General features: G+C 36.7%; 1 protein-coding gene across 3 annotated transcripts; it reads left to right on the top strand.

The window, feature by feature from the left end:
* Nucleotides 1–17,877: 17,877 nt before the first annotated feature.
* On the top strand, nt 17,878–25,683 carry LOC118433047. Of its 3 annotated transcripts, none has more exons than XM_035844593.1 (7): nt 17,878–19,046; nt 19,788–20,018; nt 20,181–20,465; nt 20,532–21,336; nt 21,732–21,978; nt 22,452–22,656; nt 25,122–25,683. In XM_035844593.1, exons 1-7 carry the CDS (start codon nt 18,944–18,946, stop codon nt 25,217–25,219), a joined length of 1,974 nt encoding a protein of 657 aa, XP_035700486.1. In that variant the 5' UTR covers nt 17,878–18,943; the 3' UTR covers nt 25,220–25,683. The 3 variants fall into 3 exon arrangements, with proteins under 3 accessions (XP_035700486.1, XP_035700487.1, XP_035700488.1); XM_035844594.1 differs by having other exon boundaries at nt 17,879–19,046; nt 22,452–22,650; XM_035844595.1 differs by lacking the exon at nt 22,452–22,656 and having other exon boundaries at nt 17,886–19,046.

Here is a 25,683-nt window from a genome sequence, read left to right as displayed (position 1 = left end):
ACATAAAGAAGACAAGATTCGATTACAGATTGAAACATGGACAACTTCTAGTGTGGTATTTCCAGCTCTCAGTTACTTTCTTCACTGCATGTTTCTGTGCTTACATCTGCATTCAATCCGTGTTCGTGAAGGACTCCCACATTCCCGTTTATGTCAGCATAGATGAACTTTTTTTCTTTTTGGTGATTGGTGTACTTGGGTTTTGTGGAGGCCTGGTGACAATTTTTTATGGCCCAGTGGTATGCTCTGCTTGGGACAATTTTCGAGTTTTAGAAAAGTTTCTAACATCCGGCACGGTAAGGCGGCCCTACAGAAATGTTTACTTTGATGACTTCTTTAATGTGCTCGCTGTAATAATCGCTTATGTGAGCATCATTGCTGTTTTGATTGGAAGTATCACCATGATTATCGTAGAACTCGATCCTTTCTACTTCGTTCTTAGGAACATTCTGGACGACAACGCGCTCTTACGTAATTGGGGAAAGATAACAGTTATGCGCTACACAATAATGTGGATCAGTTTATATGAAACTTCAAGGATTGCACTGCTAGCGTTAATTATATGCACGACGTTCGCCCTGATACTCATTACGTTGGTTGATGTTTTAAGCAATAGCAAATTAACACTGGTTATGTCGTTCAAAATCCATAATATTGCACATCTTGTGCTCCTGTTGTGACAAGAATATACGGATGTTGTCACTCTGGGTTTATTAGCTACGTTGCAATTATGCGGGATTTTGTCCTTCTTCATCACCGTCGTTGGATGGAAGGTTTTACCCATCTATTTGTACGTATGGTCTCCAGTATTCTCCGTATGTATACTTGTAATGGTTCAAGTAGTCTTTATCCCATTCACCTATTTGCACGAGGGAAGCAAACGCTGGATAATGGATATGAAACTGCAACCCCTTTCCATTCCGCCTGTTGCATTTAGAAACATCTATAACCATCGCAAGTTCGTCATTAAAAAGCTGCACACACTCCGACCTTTCGCCATTTATGCTGGACTGCAAAATCACAGATTATTTTGTCTGAGTAAATCTACGAAAATTACATTCATAGAAAGAATCACTTCGTTCACTGTTACATTAATTCTAGCTGTACCCTCTGTATTGTAAGCAAAATGGTTGTCTCATATCATGCTGATGGTTATATCCGAAGGTTATAAACGGACCGGGAGTAGAACTTTTTTTATTAACAATTTAAAATAAAATAAGATAAAAATATTTTATTAACTTGTGGTTAAATAATATAGCTGAATAAACCAGACATCAATTGAGTTTACCTCAACGCAAGAAATGCATCAAAGAAATTAGGTTGTAATCATAATAAGAGTTAAGATCCGGATAAAATCACAAACCGCAGAAACCATTAACCATTAGATGTGCTACATTACATCGTGCTACATACCTAATTTTTGGACAAATAAATATCAATCACATCAGTTATTGAGTTCAGTAGTGCCGTACTGCACACTATGGCACGGCGGCTTGAATAACTGGCAGAAAATAAGTAGTGTGCATTATCTAATACCTTATCAATTACTGGAATTATATATTAAATTTAAGCCCATTTCGCCAAGTAGGAATTTTGTGGCATTCTTTGAGACACGGAACTTAACACATGCAACATAGGGCGGAACTTTGAATACCTCATAACAAGCCATGTTTGAATAGCGAGTGCTACATCACACCCAACAAAGGGTGCATTTAGTGTTTTTTTGTGTGCGTGTAATTTCTGGACAAATTTTGAGTGAAAATGCCCACCAGCCACCACTACTACCATACGGACGGGGAAACGCCCACAGCCACGATGTCTCTCATCCTCGCATTAATCCTTATTTGGATCTTCGGTCACCTCCCTTCCGGGGCGAAGGAACGATGGACCATCTTCACTCCCCCTATCGGTGTTTGGATATTGGTCATACTTGGCAATATTTGATTTTTGGTATAACAATCTCACCATATGGTTCGGTTCGAGTCAATTTTCATTCATTATGGATTGGTTTGTCTAATATTGTGCCGTGCCAGGTTTTGTCTAACATTTTACCAGCTCCACCGGATATTATCCCGGCCGGGCGGCGTCTCCCTCAACCAATTGAAGCACATTTTCACAACATTTCTGATACGATTTTGGGGACGACCTTGGTGAAGACTCTGGTCTCTCACCCATCCATCCACAATTCTTGCATCCCATGATCATGCCATATTATAAAAATATGTATAATTTTAAAGATATCCTTATCAGTATTATTCATAAAGAGAATGGGAAAGTTAATGTAGATGAATACCAGCAGATTATATCCAACCTTTCATTCGTTATATCATATAAGTAAACCAGTACACTAGAAACCTTTTGTAAATTGAAGCCAAACTAGTGTAAATCCAATCATCATACTACCCACACGTATGTTTTTCACAAAATTAAACATTTTGATTTATTGTCACAAAAAACACGGTAGACCTAAATTCCTAACAGCATTTTTAATTTTAAATCTAAATTTTATAATGTAACGGCATTATGTAATTATAATTTCATTTTTTAGCCTGATGAAGCTAAGATAAATTGCGAAACGCGTCGCGAGTTTATCACAATTTGGTTGGAATTGTTTTCTTCATATATCAAGTTTTAGGAGGAGGTTGACAAAGAAAATAACATCAGTGAAGAAAATAACATCAGACAATAACATAGTAAAAAACCAAGCACCGTACAACCATTAAGCTTTACTACAAGTTATTTTGTAACATAGGGAAGAAGTTGCATGCATGCTGGACAGTATGTATCTTACATAACTGTGTGAGCAAGCAACGAATCTCCGCAAGAAAGAGAAATGCTTGTATGCATTATTAGTGCATTTGTATATGCAAGAACTGGAGGAGAAACCCAACTCAAGTTCTGCATCTCTCACTCAGTCTCACACACACAAATAAGTACATGCAGAGCATGTATTGGAAGCAGTCAGTATCCGTAGTTTCCATTCACACATTACAATTCTATGCAATGTAGTAACTTGTATGTATGTGTGAATGGATGCATGTACATAGAATGGATGTATGTACATTGTATGCAAGTGTGTAGCTTTATGTAACATACAGTTTTCATCTTTGTGTGCAGTTTGCATGCAAAAGTTTGCATGGAAAACTGCATGTGGCCGTTTCATGCCCGCGTCTCTTTCTCGTCCGACCTGCCACGACGGGTATAAATACGGTCACGGTCATGACCACCACCACCACCACCACCAAGCGAGTAGGCTTATATAAATTTAATTAAATTATAAAAATTAATCTCAATTTGCCTCAATGTGAGGCAATTGAGACGAATAAATCTTAACTAAATCTTAACACAACTTAATCTTAATAATGATTAATTGTACTAAAAATAATGTGAAACATAGTTATAGGAACATTGAATAAATTTCATCGTATTATTGTGTTAATTTAACCTCTTGTGTCCGAGTACAATTATTTTGCAACACTTTTACACACAACAAAATACACACTAAAAAACTCATCAAATCATAATATCACTATTTTCTTATGAATTCCAACACAAGTATTGCCACATTCTTCCATTTATAGATAAGTTTAATTGGAATTACATTATTACTGCTTAGTTGGGAATTTCTTTGGGGAAGAATCATTACAAGCGTTAGATTGAAGTTATTTTTATTCTATCTAAATTAAAAAACCAGGAAGAAGAGTAACATGGAAATAGCAAAGGAGTAAATGGATTGGATTATATTAATACGTGTAAGGAATGTAAGGAATGTAGGAAGTATGTATGTATGATTGCACGGAGTTTGTACTACTACAATGTGATATTTAATAAAAGGAATGAATGACTCAAATGAAGTAGTACCGAAATAACATAGTTGTAATGCGGTTGGCCCACTACATACTATGGTAGAAATTTTAAAATTAGACGTTTTCTTATGATTTTTCCAGATATTTAAATTGTCACTGATCAGTCAATTTTAATATGATTCCAAAAACGAAAACGGTTTTCAAAACCCTGGACCATAGGGAAAATTTTGAATTCTCAGATTTTTACAAATATTGCCACGTCCCCTAGAAATTTAGGTCACAAGGTAAAAAAAATTGTAAAAAGCGTCCAATTTTAAAATTTCTACCATAATATCCCATGAGTACATATCACGGGCTAGAAAATCGAAGCGAAAACGGTTTGTCAGCATTTTCTAATAAAAATCGTAATCGAAGTAATAATTGGTTTAACTTAATGGTAACTGTCATAAAAAATCAGCCTGTGTACCGGTACATATATGAAGGGGTAGATTGTATATTTTTGCATCACTACGATCTTGTATTTATTATTATTCTCATCTCATATCGCATGCTTCCAGTTGTGAATACATACTTGTAAGAAAATTATTTTTCTCATAAGTTTTGGCACTGTCGTGCGAAATAGGTTTTGGACGGAAATATACAACCATGGATTTGCAATAAATAAACGATGAATTTTATCTTACAGACTGATAATGCCTGTTGAAGGCAAGAGTTGATAGCAATAAATTTTAGATTGCTTTTTTAACCATTTTTAACCATTATGGCATTATCAGTAAGCTTGGGAATAAATACGGGCATAAATAAGTAATTATCGTTATAATGGACGTCTACTGCTAACTTTATTTGTTTCTTGAAGCGATATTAAATAATGTCTGGTAAATAATAGAAAGTTGGGCAGATGATTTTATACAATATTATATCTATAATCACGTTTTCCGAGAATAATGCTCTTAATTTGGTAGAGTTGTCATGTCCTGCTGGCCCAATGTTCCACATCCTTTTCTTTAAGCAATTCCGATTCTATTCCGATAGAGTTTTTCAGTTAAGATAAAAAGAAGGTGACTTATACTGAAACTATACGTCGTAAAATTTGTCTGCAAATTCCATGCCATTGGAAGTTATTAGGAGATCGAAACGAATGGAAATATTTTTATCAGTTCAAGTTAATCAACTATTCCAAATGTTGAAAACTAATCAATTCAAGTCAACTAAATCGATTTGTGTCGTCCAACAAATAAGCTAGACTGTCGTTACATCCTAAATTTTTTTACTGTGGTCATATGGATGATAGATACGTTAGCTAAAATTTGTCTAGGGGCAAGATTTTGTTTGGGCGTGATAATGTTTCACTTAAAGGAATCCGTAGTGAAATCCAAGTCCCTCTTTGTTAACGTCATGTCCCAGTTATTCGACCCTGTAAACGCATCGTACTCCTCTCTGGTGCGTGTACTCGCAGCAACGTCACTTCGTACCCACGCCTTCACGGTCAAGCTGGGTGGAAAGTATGAAGTACTGAAAGTATCAAAGAGGGTAACTTTTGCCCAAGTTGTTGCCCTTTTAGCTGTCCTACTTCATCTGATTTTAGCCCTGGGATGGGTAAAAATAAATTGGAGTAAAACGAAAAGTTGGCAATTAATATTGGTTTCGTCATTCCTTGTAATATTTATCGGGACGGCTGCTGGTTTATTTGTGCTGGGTCTTATCCGGGAGGAAGTTGTGTTTCTGTTGAATATGGCAGAGCTTCTGGAAAGGACATATTTGCCGAAAGGTATGCGTTTTGGACAACATTTTGAATATTATATTTTAGAATGGCAAAAACTTTTATGAAATTTAAATTTGTTACTCGTTCATACACAGTCACGGAATGAATGGTAACGAATTTCAATCAGAGGTCGACGCCGACCAATTTTCGGCGGTGTCGGCGGCGCGGCGCGGCGTCCCAATGTTAAAGGTATAGGAAAACGGATTTATCGGCGGCGGCGGCGCCTAAGATGCTACCGGCGTACGGCGCGGCGGCGGCGCGAGATCGGCGGCGTCGACCTCTGATTTCAATTTCGTAGAAAACATTGTGCATATTACTTTGGTGACAAATATTGTAAAAAAAAATGTACTCAACCCGTTGGAGTTACTATGAACGTTGACAATTTTCCCTATAGTAAATTGAGTGGGTATTAAAAAATGGTATTTTAAATTCAGTAATTTCTAAGATTGTCGATTTTTTGCAAATTAATTTAATTCAGGTTCACACCGTTACGTTCGCCGCTACTTTATCGTAATTTGGATCCTAGCCATCATAACGATGACTATTAATCCGGCCGCTGTTTGCTTCTCGGCTTTCGCCAAACCTTGCACACCACCAGCATTCATTTCGATGGCGCTTGTCCGTTGTGCGATGTGGGTCGAGGAGGAACCAGGAGATAATATGTTGAAAGGGATCCTCTCCATAATGACGGGTTACATGGCAGCAATTATCGCAAACGTGGCGGTATTCGGGTTTATTATACTTCTGCTTTATCCCGTGGAAGTTCAATTACTTGTAACAAACTGGATTACAAGGTGGGAATAATTTTATTTTTAAAAGAGCTTATATGGCGCAAATAATATATGGAAATGATTACCTGGTACAACTACAGATATTTTTAATTGTGACGCATTTTTTAAATCGGTGTTTTTAAATATAATTAAACATAATGGGGCGGGTGTCCTTCCTCAACAAACCAATAATGACCCCTAAATAGCGACCCTTAAAATAAGGGTAATTGCAAGATTTACATAAATTATAGTGTCATATGACTTCAATCAATCCGATGTGATTTCCGGGACACTGGTTGTGTGGTTAAAGTTCTCTAAAAATTTATTTTTCTTTTTAGAAAACTGGAATCAGAGACCTTCAAACCTAAGATACTTCTGCAATATAGAATTCTCCAATTATTTTCCCGCCTGCATAATAATGTCTGGATAGACCCCATCATTTCGATACAAATCGGTGGGATTTCATTGGTAGAAAGTACCTCACTCTACGTCCTGATCACGTCCCGGGATCAAGTGACGTTATCCATCGTTGGGATGTTTGCCATTATTACGATCGACTGCGTCATTGTGCTTCTCTGCTTCATCAAAATACTTTCGTATCCATTTACAAAATCTGTCGACCTATTGGAGCTAGCTAGGCGGGGAAAGAGCAATAAAATGTCCAGGTGGGAGGACAAATTTCTGAAGTCTTGTACCCCCTTGAAAGTTGGGATGGGAAATGGCGCATTTTTTGATCGTTTAACTTCACTCGTAATTTCCAAGTGGAGCACGGATAACCTTATTACGTTTTTGTTCATGTGATTTTTAAGGGTTATAAGTAGTCCGAGTTTTGAGAAAAATGTTCGTGATTAATGGATGGAATTAATTTTCTAATGGTAAATTGTACTTAAATAAAATTAGAATGGTATGGAAAAGCATGAGAATAAAGGTGTTACCTTATTTATTTCGAAATTTGACATGAATGACTGACTCAATTAAAAGTATCGGCCATTAATTAGTTCAATGAAGTAATTGAAGCCAAATAAAAAAATTCCAGTTTGTAATTAATTGGAGTAATTGTAATTAAATATGATTTGATTAAATATGACCCGATTTTGGTGCCCTTTGGATATGCTGTGGTAGTCGATGAGATTAGAAAAAGTGAAAGGGAGGTTTTACTCCATGGCCCCATTTGCGCCCGCCACACCCCCTTGAATGCGCGCCCCATAGCAAATTGCTTTATCATATGGATATTAAACTAATTTTTTTTGAAATTTTGAATATTTTATTATTTTTTATATTTCGAAAAAATTGAAGTTTTCAAAAAAGTTATAGTAAATTCCAACAGTTAATTACATTACAGATACTAAAGGTGATCACTGATTTTGTGGAAAGACAATTTCGCAGGTTGCATGCGAACGCGTTATCCAACTGGCGCCAAATTTGGTGCACACCATCACCAAGGTCACAGCGACACATGTGCCAAGTGTCGAAATTCTATTTTCAAAAATGGGCCGTAAAATTAACCCCAAAGTGGAAGGGTCGGTGAAGACGCTTTCCGAAGCTAGTTTGACCGCGAAGGGTATCGAAACGATAGTACAAAAATCTGAAACTCATCTTATCGTCTGAATCATATAAGATAGTGTCACTTCACAAAGAAAACGACAACAATTACTTGCATCCGGAAGTTTTGCGGATGAAAAAGCTACCCCTTAAAAATGAAGATTTTTGCTCAATCTCAAGAAAATCAATCAGTAACGGTCAAGAAAAATATCTGGACCAGAAACATGGTTGCAAAGCAATGTCAGACATCCAAGTAATGGATAAACACAAGCAGCAACCACAAATTTCGTAAAACCGTTCAGATATAGGGACAACTTTATGAACGAAAAGTGCGTTGCCGCCCAAGCATAAAAACTGGAGAGATGATGCTCTACTTGCGTACTCATGCACTTAAAGAGTCCAAATTTGTCACGACATTGAACTAGAGGCTTATCTTCCTTGAATACAGCAACGGGGCACCAAAAATTTGCTGTACATCTCACAGGAAATGAGTAGAAATACTCGTGCATAAAAATTTGAAAAGTTGTTGGATCGATTCATAGTGGTTGGTGCAACGTCGAACCGTGGGGTGTAACCACTGATATCCCATCGGTCGAATGCAAAAATTATCCTCATCCAGGTCAAGGACAATGTTTTACAAAAAATTCCAGATTTTTATAATCAAAACCTGGACCGTGGGAAGCAGCAGAGAGTGACAACCCTTCTCCGCGATATGTGCCTATATACAGTCACATTGACCCCACCGTACGCCCAAGATATTAAATGAAGAACCCAATGACTTTGTGTGATTATTCAGGGAACTCCGTTAAGTCACCTTACAACAATTTGGTGGATTTTATCCCTTCAGATAACCAAAACAGAAGAATTTTAAAAGGAAGGAATAAAAATTATCCTTTCTTCGGAAAGTCTAAATGGCGAGTGGGATCTTGTCACCCCTGAAATGTGTCAAAAGGTGTTCGAGAACTGGAAACTAAGCCTCAGACTTGTTGCTAAGATGGGCGGACAACATATTGACAATATCAAAACAATTCGTCGTCGACGCCTTCAGGCGTTGCAGGGTAATTTATGCTTTCCACAAAATCAGAGATCACCTTTAGTATAATTAATTCCAATGAAAATACCGTTATGTATAAAACCGCCAATTCTACTACCAACCATCCATTCGTTTGGAAAATGAGGGTCAATCACTAAACGCACTTAAAAATTCCGCCTCAACCTCCACCCCCAATCCTACTTCCAATCTTACCCCATCAACCAACTTCCGCGCCATTTTAAATCCAGCGCCACAATTAACCTCCATTTCATCACCGAACCGTACACCTATAATAATTTCCACACTGTATCCATCCATAACCTCAATCTCTACACCCACCTCAATTCCCCACGCTACCCCAATACCGCCATATGGCACTATGCCGTCAATTTCAAAATGTTCAATTTCAAATCCACCGCCCACACTAATCTCAACCTGGTCATCTACCCTTATCTTTCTTCCCATTTTTATCTCTAGACCCATACCAACATGAGTTTCGAATTCCAACTCGATCATCCCGCCACTCAATTCAAGCACCAATCCCACTCCGACCTCCACTCCTGCGTAGATTCCTCCTCCTTGAATGGAGGGAAGAATACCGACGTTACTGCAATCAATTAAAAATATAGTATGATTTTGTAAAAATGTGGGACATTGATTATTAAAAATATCTGTATTTGAATGAGTGGTTATTCCAGCCTGAAAATATTTTTCGTAACCTTCAGTGCAAATAAGGGTTTGAAGATAATCGTGTAGATGGAAGGTTTGATACGATAGGATTATTCCAGCATCTTCCGGACTCCAGAAATGGACACCTATTTTTTTAGGCGGAATACAAGAAATGTAAAATCTGTGTTCTAATTGGTTACACACATTACACTTATAATTTACTATGACAAATAAACTACACCGTGTCCCAAATGTATCTGCGCTCGACAGGATATCCTTCTTGTGATAATGTTTGAATCCGCACTCGTATGTTCACGAGATTGCATGACATTTGAGGCCATTGGGTCAAGAAATGTTTAAAAATAAAAATAAACACAAAAGATGTAAGGGAAAAAGTGGATGAAAACCGCGCGCGCGAGTGATGCACAGATACTTTTGGGACACAGTGTATGCATTGCAAAATATATGAAAGAAAAGCTGGCGACTATTAAAATCACATAGCACTGAAATTACAATATTTTGAATAGTGTGCTTATCACAAGTGGGCATTACCTGGTAACACTGCAACAAGTTGGAAAACTGTGGCAATGAATATACAAATTTTTGTGATACTACTCATTAAATATATTTAACAAGCTACTAGCCACTCTTTCACTTAATCATATTTTTAAATAACACAAATCACAAATATTATTAAACTAAAAGCGTAACTAAATAATCTGTACACAAATTACAATACTCTGCACTAACTTTTTTTAAATTAATAAGTAGTTATAATATTAATAATGATTTATTTATTGTCAAAATATATGCCGCCTTTACTGTAAAAATAAGAGCAAACTCCATTAAATGGGAAAAACTTAATCTTAAACTTTTATACATATTTAATAAAAATTCTATATTAATTAGTCACTTAATTTGGTAAAAATAAGATACAAATTTACGTATACACGATCACTTTGTACAAAATTTTGTAGTCTGCATATTCACAACTCGTTTTATGGGAAGGGTACTTTTGGCATATTGTAAACTGAATGGGGGACTTGCATTACTATTGAACAGAATAAAGAGAAGGGTTACCTTTAAATATTTATAGAAACTTTCTCTATTCCTCAGTTGAAGGTGAAGTGTAGTATGTAAGGGTTCATTGTAGGAACTCCAGTGGAGTTTCCACCATGAAATTGCAGGTAATTCCTATATATATGTAGTATATGGCTCAATATAAAAGAATGAATATATGTATAATCGCTATACTAAAGAAATGTTTTATTGCTCGTCTGATAGAGCAATTATATTATTAATACGTACACCACTTTATACAAGTGTATCACACCTGTAGATAGATACATATTTTTATTATAAGCGACGAAATTATGTTACGAGGGAGTATTTTTAAGTAGTGTCCATCTATACCTTAGAGATAAGATAAGAATCTGGAATGTCATTCATTCTAATCCTCGTACCGAGTGTAGATTGTGTACCAAAAATCATAACATTCCCATCACGCATTCTCTCACAATTTTACCCCAAAGTCACATCTTACGAGCAAAAATGGAATTTTCGAAAATTGAGATCCGTTCCACCATACGCTTTTTTGCACTACAAGGTGAAACTGCGATAGAAATTTATAAAAAGTTGCAGAAAGTCTATGGAGAATCTCCTCCATCGTATAAAACTGTTTCAAGGTGGGTAACAGAATTTAAGTGTGGTAGGGACAGTGCAGAAGACGAGCCTCGACCGGGTAGGCCAATTTCAGTTACCCACGAGTTCAGGTGCAAAAAAGTCAGTGACTTTCTACAACTAGATCGACGAGTGACTATCCTTCAGATTGGGGAGGAAATGGGGATTTCTTATAAAAGTGTTAGTGTCATCCTACATGAACGACTGGGTTTGTCAAAGCTTTCTGCCCGATGGGTTCCTTGACTGCTCCAGCAAGCTCAAAAAACAAAAATTGATTATCTTCTATAAATCTCTCTCCTCGGAGAATTTTTTTTCAAACTTGGAAATCAATAACAATCACATGGGGCCAGGTCAGAAGAATAAGGTGGAGTGATCGATCTCAAGCTCGATCTTGATTTGACCCGTCAAAACGGTCCAATCAAGGCAAAAGCCAAAAAGTCGGCGGGCAAGGTTTTGGCCACAATTTTCTAGGACGCCAGTGGGGATATGCTCGAGGATTATTTTTCAAAAGGACGCCAGATGAACTACCAACACTATGTCAGAGTACTGGATTATCCACGTTACCGTATCAAAAATAAGAGACACGGAGCCTTGGACAAAGGTTCCACGACAATGCTTCGTGACATACAGCGAAGATTAAGAAAGGTGCCCTGGACCGCTCCTGGCTACCCGAGATCGGTCACCCCTCTCATTCTCCTGCCCTGTCCCCTTGCGATTTTTATTTATTTCCAAATTTGAAAAAAATGCTCGGAGGAAGGAGAATTATGGACAATAATGAACTAATTTCGCTGGAGCAAAAGGCCCAAAACTCTAACTCTAAACAATTTTATTGTGAAGGAATGAAGCAACTGAGGCACATGATGGAGTGTTGCGTTCAACTGGGGGGAGACCAGGTTGAAAAACCACAAAATGAATTTGACTAAATATGTCTCGTTTTAAAGATAAAATTCCATGGACACTACTTAAAAATGCTCCCTCGTAGGTAAACTTCATAACGCAAATTTTGGCTTTTTTGGACCCCCACCAATCCCCTTTAGCATATGTCGCATAGCCACGATATCATTTACCTTAACCCTCACCCACCCCCCTTTGCGTTATGAAGTTTACAAACGTCCCCTAAATAGATAACATTTGCACGTATATCCCTCGTGCCCTACTATTGATTGATTTATGTATTTATTCTACATTTCTCTATCACACTTGCTTTTATTGCTGTTGCTCCATTCAGTGACCACAAATATATCTGCATAATTACATTGTTTTCATTAAGGGAACGGACTATGTATGTGTGTGTACGTCACTTTTTCATTTTTTGTCTCTCAAATCATCGAGTAAAAACTCGCCGCGAAAACTTTTATCGTGCTTTATTTTGTCATTAGCGGTGGAACTTTGGGGACATAGGAGGACATTAACATTGTGACGAGAGGGTGGGGTTCATATACCATGGAACGATTAATGGCACATCTGAAATCTGGGAGGACAATGTACCCCTGTCCCCATGCTTCCGCCGCCACTAGCACTTAGTAATTAAAAAACATTACACTTTCAATCTTTTTCCTGACGCATTGAAATCAAAAAATGAAAATCCACCTAATTGAGTTTGTGCTATGAAGCCTACTTGATAATATGCAGAAAATATTGCAGAAAAAATTAGCCAATTTTGACACTTGTTAATTCCCTTCAACTAGTCGTCTTATGGAAATTACACTATTTTACGCACTTCGCATTCAAAACTTTTGAAAATATTCAATACATAGCACCGTGCGACGGATTGAACTTTTTGTGGCCACGCGCATTTTCAACTTTCCCGTAAAGATATCATGTGTTCTCTATATCTCTGTTATTCCCCATAATATCCATTCCTGGTAAGTACTAAAAAAAAGTTCAAAAAATTAGAATTATTTTGATAAAAAAAAATTCTGCTATAAGTTTATACTTTTGGCATGAGCGGGGTTCAAAGTTGGGATTTACAAGGGTAGTGTCACAAGTGATAATCGCGGATTTCACATACAACACATCAAAATGAACACAATATTTGTTATAATGAACTACAATTAGCTGAAATATGATTACTAGTCATAATACATGATATTATAGCACGATAGGGCAATGTTCCCCCGATTTTGGTAAAAAAAATAAATACAGGAAATATATAAAAAAAACATTACCTTAAATGTAACGTACGCCTTGTTGTAATTATTTTGAAGTTGTTCACATGTGCAAATGCCAACTCGATTCAAAGATCTGAAAATAGAAAATTTAAGCCAGGTAGGGCCCCTTGTCGGTTAAAACCGCAATACTACCTGGGATTAGAGTATTAAGGTACATGGCTTGGGGCCGCTGAGTAGAACTACATGGGCATAATAACAAACATAATTTATAATCACTCAATTTAACTTTATACCTTATAACATGATCAAAAATGACTAGATTCATAAAACTAAAAACATTTGTTGTCGTTGGTTTTTATCGTTGGGCTAATACTTAGTATAGTTAGAATAAAATAATGGGGAAAAAAATACTTACCTCGTTTTCAAGTTCAATTTCATTTTCGTAGTCCAAACTGTTTTCATCGGGTTCGACTTGTTGATCATCGTCACCAAATTCTTGTGTAGTTGGTACAGATGGGCATTCTAGCATATGTAGGACTTCTTGAGGTAGAGCCAACTGTTTTCGATAACGGGCTCTTTTGTCCAGATGAAGAGATGATAATAGGGGATCTGAGGTATCCATGGCTCGATTGAATATGTCTGTCATAGTGGCTGTTCGACTAATTTTTCGAGAATGACGCAGTCTATCCGACTTGTACATCTTGTTGCTTCTTCAGCAGTATAAGGGGTTGGAGTTGTTGAAGGTTTGCTGAGGGAATCCAGTATTACTTGCTGTTTCGATGGTGACAGGGATTTTTTGATAATTCTGGCTGCCTCAGGATGTCCGTGCTTATTTAACGTCCTAGAAACTGCATGGACAAGATCGCCAGGATCCTCAGGGGACAAGGATTTCTCAAGTTCTTCAACCCTTCGTCGCTTGGTCCTTTCTGAAGGGAAGAAGTTTTTAGGCAAGACAAAATAACCGTCCAAGTATTGTTTTTCCTTGTCCAAGAAAAAACTCATTCTTCTTGCGCACTTCTGATATTTGGCGACTGTTTTGAAGGCCCAAGCTCTTGCTAATCTGTCCAAGTGATCCTGTTGCAGATCGTTCAAACTTGCAGGTAAAGATTCTGATACAGTTGTCTTGATAAAATTAACTCGTTCAGACGGTGTTTTTAAATTTACTATCTGAAACCCATATGATTTTAATTATTTAAGTAAAAAAAACAGTAAATTTTTTTTATTAATTTTGAGAATAAAATAACCCTTATATTACCTTTTCGGCCAAAAACTTCTTTTCTATAATTGTTGGTACTCCTTCCATGTCGTGTGTCCTTGTTTCTGGAGACTTATCACTTGAGGCCAGCGACACCATCAAGTCAGGTCGGTCTGAAGAAGGCTGTTCCGAGTCGTCATTCGTAGATCCACCGGCATTATCTTTAATTGTGCTCATTTTTTAACGAATAGCCCGATTTAGGTCCGTCAGGTTGCTGTGTGGAGTCCGTATGGGAAAGATCATCATACACTCCGGGTTCAGCTTCCTGACTTCCCACCGATGGGCCCCCCACGGTGTTTGGTGTTTCCGAAATTGGTGTCCAATCCATGTCAATGTCCGTGTCGCTACCGTAATCAATTGTAATCTGAAACAAGAATATTATTTTAACTCATTTACCAATAACACCGAACATCCCAACGATAATTGCCAAACATTCATCCTAGATCATTTAACCAAGTAATTTTCATCATGTCCACGAAGGAAGCTTCTCTTCATATTTCGATTCCTCGGTTCTGCGAAATAAATAAATATTTTAGTTAAATTAATCATATATGACACAAATATAATTTATTTTTCCAATATTTATTTTTTTACCAAAATCGGGCGAACATTGCATTATCGTGCTATAATATCATGTATTATGACTAGTAATCACATTTCAGTTAATTTCAGTTCATTATAACAAATATTGTGTTCATTTTGATGTGTTGTATGTGAAATCCGCGATTATCACTTGTGACACTACCCTTGTAAATCCCAACTTTGAACCCCGCTCATGCCAAAAGTATAAACTTATAGCAGAATTTTTTTTTATCAAAATAATTCTAATTTTTTGAACTTTTTTTAGTACTTACCAGGAATGGATATTATGGGGAATAACAGAGATATAGAGAACACATGATATCCTTACGGGAAAGTTGAAAATGCGCGTGGCCACAAAAAGTTCAATCCGTCGCACGGTGCATAGTTTTAATCTAGCAATAGGGAGGTTGAGCAAGAGTCAAAGTTTGTGATTGTTACCGTAATTTTGATTGTAGAGATAGCAAGTCCTGTACTTCTACAATCAAATTTACAGTACAATCACAAAATTTGACTCTTGCTCAACCTCCCTAATAAGGACACGATCTAAAACCTCAATTAGGAAGAATTTTTAAATTTTTTCCCAAACGTGAGAAATAATTCAAAATGTATCAAAATGACGTCATAACAGTGACGTATTAGTGACGTCACACACATAAGTAGTCCGTAACCTTAATACTTTCTATTAAAAATTTGGTAAATTAGAAAATTTCTAATCTACTACATAGTTAAATCACATTGAGTGGTGTTGAAGGGTTGATCAGTACCCAGACCGCACAATCAATGGGTAGTTAGCCACCTCCCTCAATCCATTTTTAGCTACAGGGAGTTCGGTCGAGATGTTCGTCAAGGTAAAAAACCTAAAAGTGACCGATTGTCTTGAAATTCAAAACTTAAGGTTGTAGTGACCTAAAAATATTATTCATGCTATATTTTAATCGCCATGACCTTTTTTCGACACGATTCGACATGATTGGCTAAAATTAACCGATTGACTTGAAATTCAAAACTTAAGGTTGTAGTGACCTAAAAATATTATTCATGCTATATTTTAATCGCGATGACCTTTTTTCGACACGATACGACATAATTGAACCGATTGACTTGAAATTCAAATCGTATCGTGTCGAAAAAAAGGTCCTGGCGATTAAAATATAGCATGAATAATATTTTTAGGTCACTACAACCTTAAGTTTTGAATTTCAAGACAATCGGTCACTTTTAGGTTTTTTACCTTGACGAACATCTCGACCGAACTCCCTGTAGCTAAAAATGGATTGAGGGAGGTGGCTAACTACCCATTGATTGTGCGGTCTGATTCAGCGCATCAGGATCGCCATTCAACGCGGAAGTGTCGTTGCAATTTTAGGAAAACTCCCGCCAGGCAAGGAACTGGAGGAGGTGTTTAATTTGTAACTTTCCTTTTCTAGTCAGGTGAGGGTAATTTTTGTTACGCCGTTGCAAGGCGAAATTTTTTCTGCGATAATTTATACAACAGTGCTATGATTTAGATAAATTACTGAATAATAAAAATTGTATATTGCCATGTAATGAGACTTACCCTACCTAAAGTCTACTTTGAATGCATGCAAATCCTCAACTCAAGATTTCTGGACAAAACGTTCATGTCTGTGAGCCATGATTTTGCACGTAAGACAAAAACAGTTTCATTACTGTATTTCTCCACAAATCGCTATATAATAGATGGGGAGATTGAGACATATATTGATATATATGGATGCTATACCTATGTAGTGTATGTAATGTGATGACTGAATGAATTAGCAAAGACACTAACTAGGAAGACTAGGCATGTGTGACCCGGACCTAGCGATCTTGTTATATACATTCGATGTATTTTTTAATTGTAGTCAGACTATGTAACAAAATTGCCGTGTAAAAATGACATTTGGTCACTTTGTGACGAGCGTAAGGCAGCGTTTTTACTACTTGTGGCGTGCGCTGGGAGTAGTGCTCGCTTCCCAAGCAACGGCTCGTCCCACATCATTTTTCGATATTCCTATTTTTCAACTCATCATTGTAAAATTTTTGTTTGGACATAAATCTGTCCAATATTTTCTAATAAAAACCAAGATCTCGTTAATTTTGAACATAAGTAAATATATCAAAAATAATAAGTAAGTTAGTGTAATTAAATACGTAAATTTTCGCCTTTACACTAATAAGCTGTTTTATAATTAATTTAATTTCAGTAATTAATTAAATTTAGTTCATCAGTTTTAACGGGGAATTTTTTTAATGAGACGAGTTTATATCAACAAGCAGGTTATAAAGAGTTTCGGTTATGCATAATTTACACAATCATCCATTGGTCAGTAGTGATGCCGACAAAGTTCGAGTTAACTATTTAATACAATTAAAATAGATGAAATCCTTAAAGTTGAAAAAATAGGAATTTTGAGCAATGTTGAACGAGTCGTTGCGTTGGTGGGAAGCGATCGCCACTCCCACCGCACGCCACAAGCAGTAAAAATGCTGCCTTACACTCGTCACAAAAGTCGTCATAGAGTGACCAAATGTCATTTTTACACAGAAATTTTGTTACATTGCCTGACTACAACTACAAAATACATAGAATGTATATAATGAGATCGCTAGGGCCGGGTCACACATGCCTAGTGTTCCCAGTAAGTTGTTGATATTCTCAGTATGAGAGATTAATGAATTATTATATGAATCAATAAACCACTTTATAAGTATCTCAATTATTTAACTGCAGATTCTACGGGCACTTGTTGGAAACGATTGTGGACCATTTTTACCAGAACTGGGCATATTGTATGGAATTCTATCCTATTTCACCAGTTAACAAAAACCTCGCCAACTTCTAGGATTTATGTAAAATTATTTACTGATAAAAATTTTACCAAGTGATTATGGTTTCGACTATGATCATATTTTACAGATAAGATGAATCACCCTTTAGATTCTAAAATTACACTGTTTACCATAATATTGGCAACATGACAAGTCAAAATAAACACAGGATGTGGTTCGTATCCTGTGTTGATATTTCTGGTTGGTGTAGACGTAAGGAGATACCAACTTTCTTGCAACTGTTACGAATATGTAAGCTATGCAAAATAAATATGTATCCAACACTTTCGTAAGATTGGTGTTCAAATCTCTTTTATTTATATCTTTTTATATAACGAATTAACGTACTCTTAACCTAACCTAAACCCTACTCACTACAAAAACTCATCCAACCTCACAATCTCCGTCTCTCCCTTCTCACTTGGTCTATTTTTGTCCGAAGCCCAGACTTAGATCTGCATCATTGCAGATCCAAATCCGGTCACGCAACAGAATTTTATTAATTCCGTGTACAAAAGTGTATCAAATTGTGCTAACTTAGTTATAGAGGAATTATTATTTTTTATATAAGCTTGTAGTAATCTTGATCATTCGCTATATATTTCTTTTATATGAATTTAAGAATCATGCCATGCATTATGGCTTTGTAGAGCTGGCAAGATAGAATAAATTAATCAAGATTTTTTTTTCATTTAAACGTTTATAAATCTATGACAGCGTGATAACTTGTCATTTAATTTTCGCCGCATTGCAGACTTCAAGAATAACTTAAAAACTTAAAAATAATTTTAGATAGAATAAATCGCTCCAGATTTTGGAACAAGTTAGCAGCCTCCAAGTATAATTTGAAATCATTTTCTGAACTGTTTCGTAACCGTGACAAAACTCATTTGTAAAAATGTCAGACATTATTACGGTAGGGCAACTTGTTGGAATGTTTTGGGAAGTTTGGGAACCCGGTGATGAGTCCCACGTAAAAGATTTCGCAAATGCATTGGATGGTACACTAGATGTGTTTAAATAAGTCACAAATCAATGCAATACAGTGAGCACAGATAGTCTTTATGCCCTTAAAAGCTTGAATATCTCGCGCATTGGTCGAGATAAAAATTTGAAATTTTGCAGAATGGAAATTAAGAAAGATTGTGGTTGGATTCCGCCCCAGTTTTTGAAATACGTCAAAAAGGTGAAAGGTCATGACCTTTTCAAAAAAAGCTCACATGATGAACTCTGCGAATACACTACTTTACTCAATTGAATAAATATTTTAGATGACCTTTTAGAAAACCAAAAAAGCTCACTTTTCAGCTACCACTAGTGATTTTTTTCATTATTGGCTTTGTTCTGGAATCCATAGGCCAAATATTTCTGAAAATTTTGACATGCCATTCAACTCTCTATGATTTTTTTAACAAAGTTATGAATTTCTGAAAATCAGCTCACCGACGAAATTTCCCATCAGAGCAATGTTAAACTTTTACGGCGAGCATTTTTTCAAAAATTCATAACTTTGTTAAAAAAAATCATAGAGAGTTGAATGGCATGTCAAAATTTTCAGAAATATTTGGCCTATGGATTCCAGAACAAAGCCAATAATGAAAAAAATCACTAGTGGTAGCTGAAAAGTGAGCTTTTTTTGAAGGGCATAAAGACTATCTGTGCTCACTGTATCAATGATATTGCATTGGTGATATTATATCATCAATGTGATCCAATATGTAATTCTCACTTTAACGAACTAGATGACGTCCAATCCCACCATGAACGGCAATTCGAATTACATCGTAATCCTGGCATCTTAGTGGACATTTTACTTCGATGGTTATCTCGTGAGGGAGAACGTGCAACGATTGAGTTGCTGCAGGAAAGGCTGAGCAAGGGGAAAGACTCAGTAAGATACTTCCGATACAGAGACAGAGACAGAGACACAGACTTCAGATACCCAAGGGAGAGTTTCTTGAAGGATTTGAAAGGTTTGTAAGAAACTGATCAAATTATTGACTTACATGTTCGCAAGTACAATGATGTTATCCGTAAATGGCAATTTAAGCATTTATGTAGTTTTAATTATTGGTACTCCAAATATAATTATATCGTTAAATTTAAACCACATTACAAAATGTATTATAATGCAGATACTCTGAGGCGTTCACACCTAGCCCCAAACACAAAGATCGTCGTATTAGACCCTGCTTACAGTTCAAAGATTTGTAGTCCTTTACCAACCCCCTCGTCTTCACAATCAATAGATAGCAAGCAGGAGGAGACAGCACTCATGGGACGAAAACCTGTTTATAATTTCGACAATGAATCATACATTGTAATAGGGGGGAGGAACGATCTTACTACAACTTTTGGAATTAAAGTAAATGACACTGATGGCGGCGATTTGGAGGGTTACATCCCTTGGAAAAGGATCAGTAAGTATTATATTTGTCAACAAAAATGACAATCATTCATTAATTACACCTTTTACATATTCCAAGTTGGACATGGGCGACCATATCGGAAAGTAAGCACAAAATTGATCATCTCCGAAGAAATGTTAAGCATTATGCCAAGAACGGCCATTATATTTTTATCTCCGCCACGCGACGCGACTTCCACAGAGGAAAAGTATCGTGCCTGTGAGTTAAATTGTCTAAACGAAATACTGAACGAAATCACTACAAATTTTGTACACATCAAGACATTCAAGATTGACTGGCTGCGCCAACTAATTATTTACGATATGAACTTCCCCGTCCTGAAATTTCTAGCGAATGCGGATTCAGTTCTTTGCAATTTTGTGTTGGACAACCCCCAAAATATTGCGGAGGGGATGATGTATCCGAATGCGTTTCGCTGCCTTGAAGATCGCACAGATAGATACTTTAAACGCTTTCAACAAATTGGTCCACAGATTACCTTTTACACAAGAATAAAAAATATGCTAAGCTGGCTTGGTGGATATGGTGTAAAAGTTGGTGGTCAAACTGTTAAAGTAGCCTTGTTAGACACGGGTGTTAATTTGGACATGTTGCCGGATCAACGATGTTTTACTTCAAAAATGAAGACAGCGAATGATGGAAATTTAGTTGCATGCGTCGACGACTCCGATGTTCAACACGGCACCAAAGTGGGATACATTTTATCAAGGACATGCCACCCTTGTACGAAAATTTTACCAATAAAAGTCTTGGACAGCCAAGGCCAAGGCGATTTGGCTACGATAACTCGCGGACTACATCACGCAAAAGAATATGACGCACAAATTATAAATTGCAGCTTCAATTTCAAAGTAACAAACGAGTAAGTATATGTCCACATATACAGTAGCTAATTTATTGAATAATTTCAAATAAATTCATAAATAACTCATATGCCAAATAATAAGTATGGGGAGTATCAACCTGTCTTTCGACTAAAGGTTGGCCACTTATGCTTGGTATAAGTAGAATTAGTAGTTAGAGCAAGTAGCTTGAAGCTTGGTATTTCAGCTCTTTGACAGACTAACAGACTAGCGTATTGTTGTCTTTACTTATTTAAGCCGGCTCCATAGTCACGTATTTTCATGTTATGCTCCCTATCCTCTAATGTTAAATTTAGCATTACAGGATAGGGAGTATGACATGTAAATACGTGACTATGGAGCCAGCTTTAGCCTCTCATATAATCATTGTCATTTATTAATATATCAATTACAGGGTTGCGATACTCTTGATAACTAACGTCTTTAACGAGTACTACAATCAATGTAATGGGAAAGTGCTTCCTGTTATATCCGCTGGAAATTCGTCCAACCCAGACGTGCTTCCTCCAGGTCATTTGAATTCTGTGATATCAGTCGGTGCATTGACGTGGGATCGCACTTGGTGTGAATTCAGTAGCGGGAAATGTGCCGCGGATGTTGCAACTTTCGGAGAAAATCTTATTCTTAGACTAAATAGGCAGGTTAGTAAGATAATCATAATAACGAAAAATTACATTGTTTTGCCTACGAAGTGGACGCATACCCACCTGCCAGAGTGGTTAGGTTGGTTACATTTTCAGTCTACCAGCTCCATGTTAGGCTCTAAAGCAGCGACGGGCTATAACACGGTCGTATCCTCATGATATCCTAATGTCCATTATTTTTGATAAAGGCCCCATATTACTTAGGGTGTAAGGCGTCTAATACATAGACATCTGCATGATATCACCTTTGTGGATATTGGGATATCCTAGGGATATTTTAAGGACAAAGTACATGCTCGTGGCTGCCTGGGATGTCATACACACGAGTGATTATTTCGTATAAATGATTTATATAATGTAAAGATATTTCTTGCTCAATATTCTACATAATTGGAAACGTTTTAATTAATTACACTTTAAAATTTTGAAATTGTTCTAAATTCGCATTCTTTCGTCCACAATTAAAACAGGAACCTTGCACTGAATTTGGGACTTCTCTCACTGCATCAGCGGTTTCCGGGTTGCTAACTCGGTTGGTTTCGGAATGGCCGGAACTTATTGAATTTCCTAAAGCTAAGGAACTCCTAGTAGGAAATGCAGATAATGTTGAACAATGTGCGAGTCACCCTGTATGCCAAAAAATGTTAAATCCTAACCGGGCCTATACAGGTAAATGTACGTCAATTAGAATTTAATGACAACCATAGCTGTTCATAAAGTGTCATCGTTTATAATTGGTCAACTCATATAGGTATGAATTTCATACCTATTTGAGATTACGTGAATGTTTGTCGCTCACATGTGAGGCAGCTCGAGACAACACGAGTTTAGTTTTTAATTTTTATCTATCGTGTCTTGATCTGAAAAGCAGTGTATCTGATATTCCGCGACACATGAATAAACACCGGTACACAGTAAACAGTTAGGTCGAGCTACAATTTTTATTATTCAACGTAAAATTGGGATATTGAGACTTGTAACAATTGGCAAAAGGTTGTACAAGAAAGTCGACGAGTCTGGGCTTTGAACAGAGAACGTGTTGTATATAGTGCTCTCAATGGTCCGGTTCTTGGAAGAACCGGGACCGTACCGAGAACCGATAAGGGTGGACCGAAACCGGAACCGGCCCGACCGATAAGAAAGTTTTTAAATCTCAGTCAGGGCTTATTGAACAACTATAGCTGTTCATATGTAGGCAGGGTAAGGTCAGAGACGGCTTAAATTTCTCATTTCAAATTTTAGCATGTGAGCATTGCGGAAAATTAGGATGTGAGTTTGGAAATGGGCGAAATTAGTAAAGTGATAAACCGGCGTAGGTCATAGAAATGGATTGACAATCATGGATTAAATTTTGAAACGTGTGGAAATTACTTACAATTGGGGAAAATACTAAATTCAAGTCAAGTATTTATTTCAAGTACTTACAATGCGAAGGTGTTAACGGCTAACCTCAGAATTCGACCGGACCAATTTTATTTGGTAGTGCAGGTCATCCTGACCAACGTTTGGTTTTGCACTTTTCTGAATTCGCGAGTTTGACCGCGTGGCGGGATTTTTTAAACACTTTTCAGCCAAAACCTCAGTTTTTCAAAACGCGTTAGTTTTTCAAATTTTGGCGCAATTTCAAAAAATCCAGAACATGTATTCTTAGAATTACGTACTTGAATTTCTAAAAATGCATTTTCAAAATTTTTTGACAAAATTTTGCTGAGATTTTAATTTTTCGAAATTCAAAAGTTGACACAAAAATTTCAAAATTTGACAAATTTGAAAATGCATTTTTAGAAATTCAAGTACGTAATTCTAACGGTCGTATTCTCAATGCAAAATTTTTACCCTGAGTATGAGTGGCCACTCCCACTCACACTCAAAATTTTGCATTAAGAATATGACCGTAAGAATACATGTTTTGGATTTTTTGAAATCGCGCCAAAATTCGAAAAGTTAAAGCGTTTTGAAAACCCGAGGTTTTGGCTGAAAAGTGTTTAAAAAATCCCGCCAGGCGGTCAAACTCGCGCGTTCAGAAAAGTGCAAAACCAAACGTTAGTAAGGTTGACCTGCACTACCAAATAAAATTGGTCCGATCGAATTCTGAGGTTAGCCGTTAACACCTTCGCATTGTTAGTACATAAACCTCTGGTACAGCTTTGCTTAGCCCGAGTTGGTTACAAATCTTCATGTGAAGTTGTAGCTTGATTAGACGATTTTTAAAAATCGCTATGGATAGCCCCATATGGTCCCTCCACCTACTTTTTTTTCCAATTTCCCTTCGTATTCTTTCATTAGAAGTTATTACCAACCTCTCTGCTAAAATTCAGCTTAATTGAGTGATTTTACAAAATCAGTATGGGTCACCCCACAGGGTACCTCTGGTTCAAATTTTCAAAATTGTACATCATAAACTCCCATTATAAGCTGTTATCGGCTTCCATACCAAATTTCAGCTTAATTGGACGATTTTGAAAAATCCGTTTGGGTGACCCCATGGGGTCCCTCCGCATAAAAATTTTCGCAAATTCAATTCATATCTTTCAATTAGAAGCCATTAGTTACCTATGTACCAAATTTCAGCTTTCTACAATTTTGAAAATTTGATGCATAATAACCCCACCACCCATATGTCCCCCACCGGCCAACCACTCGACCGAGTTTGCTCATCTTCGAGCTCGATTTTTCGATCGGTTGTCGATCGGTTGAGTTTAAAGAGAGTTATCGCGAAGACAGACGGACAGACAGACACACAGACATAACGGCAACATAAGCCTTGACTTGGGCTAAAAATGATAAGAAACTGAGCAGAAACTCAAAATTTTATCGATGTATACTCTGGGCTACCATCTTCCCTCATTTTTACCCCCTTCCCAATTAGTCAGTGTGTTAATCATAGGGAAAAACAATGTGGATTGAAGGCCGTTCTTTCCAATTAAATAATGTGTCTCATCTTCATTCACACTAAAAGTTGAGATGGACCTATGAAATTGAAGGGAAATTCATCTCAATTGCCCTCAAGGCAACTAAAATGAGTGAGGGTGCAAAGCTCTGAATGCACCTGAATGAATCGATAAATGGTGCGATAAACAAATTTCAAAGCTTATTGAATAAAAAAAATTATTCGGTATTAATATAAATATTTCTTTTAGCTGCTGAAGCGCGAGTACATTACCCAGCAGCTAATGAATCAGTGGGCTTTGTCGCGGTCGATTTAAGAGGCGCCTTCCAGGATATGTTCGATCCTTAAAATGTTTATGTTCGGTTTGCACATAAAATGGTACTTTTGGTAAATTTTACTAACCAAGTAAATCAATTAAAATAGGATTGGCTTCACCAGGCTGGTAGAATGTTATAGCATTAAATTCAAATGTTCACCTTTATTTCTTGTGGATTACAAAATTGATACACAAAATTTGTAACATATCTTATAAAAATTATAATTCATTACTTGTTTCCAATAAATTTTATCATTCATAAATGAACGGAAATTCTTGATATACGTACACTTAAAAATAATTGTCTCCCGTTTTTAAAAATTAGACTTGTAAAATTTAGACATAGGGATTCCGCGGGTAATAATTTATCACGTTATTTTAGCTGTACTTCCAATCCGAGAACTTCAATTCTACGTCTGATATTTGTATTACCTATTTAAATAGTTAATAAAATTTTGCAAATAAATTCCTCTTAATCATTTGCATGTGACCACAA

Source organism: Folsomia candida, unplaced genomic scaffold, assembly GCF_002217175.1.
Source record: "Folsomia candida strain VU population unplaced genomic scaffold, ASM221717v1 Fcan01_Sc039, whole genome shotgun sequence".
NCBI lineage: Eukaryota > Metazoa > Arthropoda > Collembola > Entomobryomorpha > Isotomidae > Folsomia > Folsomia candida.
The sequence above is the reverse complement of the archived record's forward strand: the minus strand, read 5'-3'. Positions and strand labels throughout refer to the sequence as shown.